This window comes from Chiloscyllium plagiosum, unplaced genomic scaffold (genome assembly GCF_004010195.1).
Source record: "Chiloscyllium plagiosum isolate BGI_BamShark_2017 unplaced genomic scaffold, ASM401019v2 scaf_4731, whole genome shotgun sequence".
Taxonomy (NCBI): Eukaryota; Metazoa; Chordata; class Chondrichthyes; order Orectolobiformes; family Hemiscylliidae; genus Chiloscyllium; species Chiloscyllium plagiosum.
The window spans coordinates 5,398-13,661 of NW_025214325.1; the positions used below are offsets into that span (position 1 = coordinate 5,398).

An 8,264-nucleotide genomic window follows, 5' to 3' on the forward strand; every position below is an offset into this window, starting at 1 on the left:
GAGGTAAGTCCCTTTTTATGCAGGAAAACCCACCCTTCCCGGCAGCCCTCTCTTCACTCCTTCTCTCCTCGCCGCTCCGGCAAAATGGAGGCCCGACTCCTGAGGTAAGTCCATTTTATGCGGGAAAACGTACCCTTCCCGGCTGCCCTCGCTTCACTCCTCCTTCTCTCCTCGCCACTCTTGTTCCAGGAAGTTCCACAGCTTGACATACAATGGATTCACAAACTCTTAGCATTTGCCTTTTACCTGTGCTTTGGTTTTTGCCACTGTTTACCTATCAGTTACTTATCTATGCTATTTAACTATGCGATCTGCTGTATTGCTAGCAAGACAAAGCTTTTCACTGTGCATCGGTACACATGACAATAAATTCAATTCAATTCAAGGCCATTTTGTGGCTAGCATTATGAAAACACCAAAAGAACCAACTAATAGGAAGAAAGAACAACAACAGTAAATGTGCTGCGCATGATGCTCAGCCTGTCGTCAGCTCGGTGGGATACAAATACAACTGTATGCAGGATAAGACACCACATGACAAAAGGGGAACCCATTTCCCCAAATGTTGAAGTGCTCAAGGGGCTGTTGAACACTGTTATCTTAGTGCTGATACCCGAAACCAGACTGGAGTCATGTAATCTGTAGAACAAATGTGAAAAACATTCTGATACTTATCAATATATATTTAAGCTTGTTATTTAAAACTACTTGGCCATGGATTATACAGTGATTATTGTTGCCAACAAGTCTTAGTTGCAACCTTGTATGGGACCTCTGTAATCTCCTCCTTCAAATCATTTAGGATCCTAAATTACATCTTGTCAGGTCTGAAGTACTTACGTAATTAGCTGAACTAATTGATCTTAACTTTCCATCACAATATTTTGCATAACTCCCGAACAACTTCAGGATCCTTCTCCCCTACTCCATAAAAGTTAATTACTCAGCTAAAACTGTCAGACCCAGACTTTTCTAACAGAATGGAGATGTGTAAACTATGCAATCAATCCATTTTTATCATTTGTTTTGAAATGTTTTAACAGATGTTGTTAAGTTTGATTCTGCATTTACCTGACTGTGCAATGTCTGAAACAGTCTTGTTTTGGACATGAGCCATGTGTCCAAGATTGGAGAAGATGACAAATCCAGCAAAAAAACTCGTGAGAGAATTAACAACACAGACAATGATGGTGTCTTGATAACTGTTGTTATGGAATTTGTTGTATGAAGACAGTGTTATTAAGAGGCCAGAACCCACTGTACAAGAAAAGAAAATTTGAACTGCAGCATCTATCCAGACCTGGAACAAAGAAAGGAGAAATAATTAGTATCAGGAAGCATCATTTGAACCCATTTAACAGACAAATCTGTGGCCTGGAGTTTATTTTCAGGGTCACAGTGTGGAAATGGGTGTTACAATGAACCATGTGCTTCTCTGGTGCTTAGGTTGGTCACTTGGCGCCCTGTTTACTAAGGCAATGGTGGCTTGCACCCTTTGAGGACAATGGCTGATCAGGGTAGATCATCGAATCTTAATAATGTGGAAGTTGGCCATTTGGCCCATTGAGTCCACACTACCCTACAAAGAGCATCCCGCCCAGACCCACCCAACGACCCTATCCCTGTAACCCTGCATTCCCCATGGCTAATCCACCCAGCCTGCACATCTTTGGACTGTGGGAGGAATCCAAAATGTCTCTGGGTGAATGTGCGAGCTCCACACAGACAGTTGCCTGATACTAGAATTAAATCCAGATCCCTGGCACTGTAAGGCAGTAGTGCTAACCACTGAGCCACCATGCTGCTCTAAGACTCTGAGATGCCACAGGAAGGGGAGAGTTGGAGGGGATGAGTTAGAGGAAAGGGCAGGGGTGTGGTTTTCGGCAGGAACTCCAAGCAACCTCAAATTGACTTAGTTTGAGGTCACCTCCATTCACCAAACCCAGCAAACTAGCGCCATCTTACTAGTTATGAAGGCTAACACTGAAGGTGGTGATAAAGACCTAAATTGGTCATTAACTGTTCACTTAATTCGTGGCACTTCAAGACTTGTGAGCATGGACCTTCCTACATAGAACGTAGTTTGTGACATGGTGGGAAGGGGGCTTTGCCAACCTGCCTAATTATATGTGCTTTTTGCCACTTTTTGGGAGGGGAGAAACTAGATCTACATTAACCCCAAGGGACCAGGGCTGGTTTTGTACTACAACTCAATGCTGAACTGAATAGGGTTCCTTTGGTCGACAATATCTTCTTTAAACAGTTAGGAGCATCACTTTGTTTCTGTGTCTGCTATTTCCTGCCAAATTCTCGCAAGTTAGTTGATGGATTCCCTTATTAACCATTTTATAGAATGAAAAATTTTATTTTTCTTGTGTGACCCATTCATGAGGAAGTTGTCATTCTGACTGTCCATTGAATGATGCTTTGATAAAAATCAAATCAGCCCAGCACATTAGTCTAACAATTAACTGAAATTAAGATATTAAAATAAAGTCAGCCCAAAGAATTACATTGTTGCAATTTCCTGAAATTCCATCCCTTCCTGTTCAATTTCATTGAATCTGACTATTTTCCATCTTACATTGTTTTACTCCTCAGTTTCTCTTCCTATCTCAACCTACTCTAACCATTCTGCCCCCTTCCCAACATTGATATCAAAATGTCAAAATTTAGAAGCCTAGCACATTTTTATTTGTCGCAGAATCTCGATGTTAACTTCGTCTCAAAAGAATGAGAAATGGGAAGACCCGGAGACAGTCACCAGTACGTAAAAAAAACAATTTCTGAGCCAGCATGAAAATGATCGGGGGGACAGTGGCTACATTAAGAATGGGAGAGAGAGAACAGGGTAAGCAGCTTTATAAACAGCATGAGGGAATGGGGACAGCAGACCAATAAGGAGAAGAATAGATGTGTGTGAGATCTGCAATGAGGGTGCAAGATTAAATCCAGCAGCAGAACAACCCATTTCTATGTCACAGAGAAACAGGTAGATGGTTTGTGTGTATTTCTTCCATGTCTCTTTTAATTAGTCAAGTAGTCTAAATCGGGAGATACTATTACAGCTGAAGAGTGAAGAAATTAAGAAATTTGTCTTGAAAATGTTTAAAATCCAAATTAATTAATAAAATAAAACTGTGGCGGCTGTGTAAGTGATGTGTTGCAGCTTGAGTAGATGGGAGCTGGTGGAATCTAGTGCTAGCCACAGTGACTATATTTGCAACAAGTATTGTTTGTTCAAGGAACTTCAGCTCAGAGATGTCGAGCCAGAACCTTAACTGCGGGCACTGCAGCACATCAGAGAGGGGGAAGAGACAGTGGACTCTGTACCTCAGAGGGCTTTCAGACCCATTAGGTTAATTACTTCAAATTTAGCCTGTGCTGAGGGACAGGGACGGGGAGGGGACGGGCGGGGTGGAGGTGTGTGTGTGTGTGACTGAGAGTGAGGCAGGTATGGAGATCCAGAGCAGAACTTTGGAGAAGCCGTCTCTTTTGGGCGAGAGACGAACTTGGGGTGGGAAAGAAATGATCCGGTTGTCGTGTTTGAGATAGATATCAACAACACTTGGAAATAGGATCGCCTGCGTGATTATGAGCAGTTTAGGATAAATTATAAAGTAAAGACATAGAGATAATAATATCTGGATTAGTATCTGAGCCATGTGCAAATTGGCATGGGGCAATTAAGTTGGAAAGGTAAGTGCATGGCTCAAAGACTGCTTTGGGAGAAATGGGGCTACAGTTCATGAGGCACCTATGCAAATACTGGAGAAAATGAGAGCTGCACAATTGGCTTAATTTGAATTATTTTGTGACCAGTGACCTAGCGAATCATACAATCAAGGTTGTAGTTAGAACTTTAAACTAATTAGTGACAGGATAGGGTCCAATTTAAGAGAAGCTGAAAAAAACTAATTAGTGACAGGATAGGGTCCAATTCAAGAGAAGCTGGAAAAAACTAAAAGCTTTACGCTGCCAAGGAATGGACATGGGCTTAAATCCCCTTAATTTGTCAGTGTGCCCAAAACCCGATATAATCCTGCCGTCTTCCAGCGTTGGTTGGGTCAGGTTTGGAGTTGTGAAACAATCCATTAAGGGTTGTAATGAATAAAAACAAGGAATGTGGAAATCTAAAACAGAAATTGCTGTAGAATCTCAGCAGGTCTGGCAGCATCTGTGCAGGCAAAGCAGAGTTAACATTCTGAAGGAGGGTCACTGGACCTGAAACATTGACTCTGCCTTCTCTCCACAGATGCTGACACACCTGAGTTGTTCCAGCCTTTGGACAAATAACCAATTAATCCAAACTTAAACTCAGCCTCCTGGCTTTAAAAGCTAGGCACACATTTGCTTGCATCAATAAAGTGAGACCACAGGGGATATTTATCACTTTGTGAAACTTACAAGCTAAATTTACTTCAAAGACTGAAACTGCTGAGCTGCTTCTCTGCCTATATGAAAATCCTGCACTCAGCACTGCTTCTGAGAGGCCAGTTTTGCAGCTTCATCGTGGAATAACTTTTTGGAAACTTTCCTGATTTTTCCACTTCGATCTGGACTGCCTATAAAGCAGCACTGCAGAATGGGAGCTTGTACATCTCCAATTGGGACCTCTGATGAGGAACAGGAGGGATACCAATAGCAACAGCACAAGGACAGACAGCAGAAACCCTCTCCACAGGCACATGCCTCTCCATCACATAGACACGGTGGAGACAGAGACCCAGTTCCATGGAGGATATATGCCGAGCACAAGGTATGCAACTGGCAGGATCGTGGCTTAGTGGTTAGCACTACTGCCTCAGTGTCAGGGACTGTAGTTCGATTGCACCCTCAAGCGACTGTCTGTGTGGAGTTTGCACATTCTCCCTGCACCTGCGTGGGTTTCCTCACGGTACTCCAGTTTCCTCCCCCAGTCCAAAGATGTGCAGATTAAGTGGATTGGCCATGGGAAGTACAGGGTTTCAAGCTGGGACTAGGTCTTGGTGGATTACTGTTCAGAGAGTTGTTAGACTTGATGGGCTGAATGGCTTGCTGCCAAACTGTAAGGATTCTATGAGGTGGAGGATTAGCTTCCTCAAAATTGACAAACAGTGCCCTAAAAGAGTGAGACTTCTGTGTCAGGTTTTTGTTGTTACCTATGCAGTCTTCTGGAAGGAAACTCCTTTCTAACACAAAGGTCCAGCTCCAGGGATGGGAGAACAAGAATGTTGAAAGAATCAGAGTTACAGGGTGTACTATCTTCAAGTACCATGCAACTTCACTCCTGAGATCATTGAAACCCCTGAAGCACTGACCCCATGGTTCATTCTCTCCACCACTTCTCTGTGGTCCCACACTGTCTGCAACATGACCACGAGGATCAATTGAAGGAGCACTGCATAACACTGTGAGAAGAAATTTTTCCATTAGCTGGTGAAGATTGTCATCGCACCCAAACACTCATGTCAATGCCATGGTCACTGTCATAGCCAAATCCATGACACTGAGAAATGGTTCCTGACCCACTGTTGACACTCACACTGCACTTTCACAAAAATTCTGTCTTTGTTTCCCCACATTTGAGCAGGAACACAAAGGTAGCATGTAGCTCTTTAAAATTATTACCTTTGGTATGAAACAAAAACAAAGAATGACAGATGGTGGAAATTAGAAACAAACAAAGAAATTGCTGGAAAAGCTCAGCAGCTCTGGTAGCAACTGTGGAGAGAAATCAGAGTTAACGTTTTGGATCTGGTGATCCTTCCTCAGAACAGAAAATACCTTGACTGAAAATCACAGCTGAACGGCTATGGATTATTCTGAAGTGCATACCTGAGCCTCAGTCAGTTTGGTGAAGTCTGATTGTCTTCCAATGTAGAATTCAATCCCTTCAGAGGCTCCTTCCAGTGTAAGCCCTTGGATCAGGAGGATGACGAGAATCACAAAAGGAAGTGTCGCAGTGAAATAAACCACCTGTAAATGAAGAAAAGCTGATTAGATTTTCCTGTATTGCTTGCACAGTATTCAGAGTCGAAAGATGTGGTGCTAGCAAAGTACAGCTGGTCAGGCAGCATCTGACAAGCAGGAGAGTCAACGTTTCAAGCATGGTGAATCAATTGTACTCCTCATATTGATTCCTCAGGGTTTTTGCCATTCTCACTGTCCAGACAAAATTGCATTTCATTCAAATCAAATGCTCGCCCTAATCTACTCAGTCCCTTTCCCCAGTTCTTCTCAGCCTTCCAGAGCAATTGGAAATTCTCCCAGAGTGCCGGTAGCAGGGATGAAACCCTTAGAAGGAGGGAGACATTGCAGGGATTTGGGGGAATTGCTGCTGTTCTTTCCTTCAGGAGAAAGATCTTCAGATCTCCATCAGGCCTGAAGTGCTGATGAATTATCAATCTCCGACTCCCTAGAGAGACACTATTAACATCACCTACACTTCACAAAGATTCATAAGTCCTAGTTTCATTGTTACAGAAATCTGTACTTTGTCTCTAGTTATAACACGATTCATCACTAATCATTTACCTTTCCTGAAGATTTGATTCCTTTTGATAACGTTGCCCCAACTATTAGCCAGGTCAGAAGCAGACAGAGGGCTAAATGCCAGACTATCTCCCCAGTCTCATCCACTGAACTTGAACGGCGTAAAGCCACTTTACTGAAGAAAATGACAACAGAAAAGATATGAAATGCTCGTTATAGATGAAAAATATTAGATTAATATAATTGCACTGTTAAGCTAACTATGTTAGTCACTCTGCATCCCAATGAATTCAGCTAATTCATATTGTTGAACATGGTGCCTGTTCCCAGAGAGTTTTCCTAATTCATTCCAAAGCCTATGGAATTAACACAGTACTGTATTAAATTAACAGTACAGAGAAAGGGACATTAACCACAGTATCTCTGATAAACAAGAAAGTAAATAAGAGTTCACTCAAGGTTTCAGTGCACAAATATTGTTCAAAGAAGCTCATAGTGTTAGAGGTCAGTGTATTATTATTTATGAAAAGACCTCTCTTGTGATGTTATTTTGTATCAAGAATATAACATAAATAACACCTCTATTGAAATCAAACATCTTCCCTCTCATTAAAACAGGACATTCACAAATCATCTGTCCCAAGAGGAGTTACTGTTTAGGTTATCGATGCAGCTCTCTGCAGCAATGTACTTACTCCCAGTATTGCTCACTCGGACCCTGGTGAGGAATAGAGATTTCGGATCCATCGGGACAAGTTTTGTTGTTTGTCTGCAGCCATGTTGTATTAACGATTTCAAAATATCCATCATTCAGAGTGAGATTGCAGAGTGGGTCTGGAAAAGTGGAATATATTTTTGAAATACAATTTATTTAAGATCTGTTTTTATATCTTGTTCTTGGGATGTACAGAATATTAGGAGAGCAAGCATTTTCTATTAATCTTAATAGATGAGGTTGATATGCCTCTTCCGATGGCAGTTAAGGGATACAAGTTTTGGCAAGCATCCAGTAGCACTTTCAGTCATACCATCTTTTTTTATTTTGTTTCAAATATTTCGTCATTTCTAATAGGACCATTGTTTCACCTTGTCTGATTCAGCTTGATCTGTTTGAGGTTACAGAGGAGTCAGAACACAGAGGCACATTCTAACAACAGCACAGTCCAGCTCTGTTGCTCGTTCTGTGTAATGAGAGATGTTACTTCATTGTTAACTTTGCTTTTTCTTCTTTCTGTTTCTCTAGATAGGACTTTAAACAAGACTTGATTTACTTATGTATTATCACGTGTACCAAAGTACAATGAAAAGCTTTGCTTACAAGCAGTACAGACAGTTCATGGTAAGCAAGGATGTATAGATCAGAAAGACCTCGACAGAAGCACAGAGGTTACATTGCACAGGGCATGCACTAGGCGAGAGCAACGTTAGCAAGATCAGCATTATTTGAGGCTAGGGAGTCCATTCAACAGTCTAATAATGACTGGGATGAAGCTGCTGCTTCTGAACCTGCTAGTGCGTGTGTTCAGGCTTCTGTATCTTCTGCCTGATGGAAGAGGTTGTAGGAGATCATTACCGATGTTCTTCTTGATGATGTTGGCAGCCTTTCTGCAGCAGTGAGCCATGTAAATGGAGTCCATGAATGGAAGGTTAGCTTCTGTGATGGTCTGGGCTGTGCACATCAACTTCTGTAGTTTTATGATTTGGGGCAGAGCAGTTGCCATACCAGGCCTTTTTGCACACAGACAGTATGCTTTCAATATTGCTTTCAGCTTGGAGAATTTGGTGAGGGT

The 8,264-nt window shown here is 42.0% G+C and overlaps 1 protein-coding gene across 1 annotated transcript; it reads right to left on the reverse strand.

Annotated features, from left to right (window-relative positions):
- Positions 1 to 1,036: 1,036 nt before the first annotated feature.
- On the reverse strand, positions 1,037 to 7,308 carry LOC122547866 (sodium- and chloride-dependent neutral and basic amino acid transporter B(0+)-like; the record flags this gene model as incomplete). The annotated part of the gene is made up of 4 exons (XM_043686439.1): positions 1,037 to 1,300; positions 5,818 to 5,958; positions 6,517 to 6,649; positions 7,170 to 7,308. Coding segments are annotated over 4 exons (677 nt in total), but the record flags the coding sequence as incomplete, so codon positions are not given.
- Between the last annotated feature and the right edge of the window lie 956 nt (positions 7,309 to 8,264).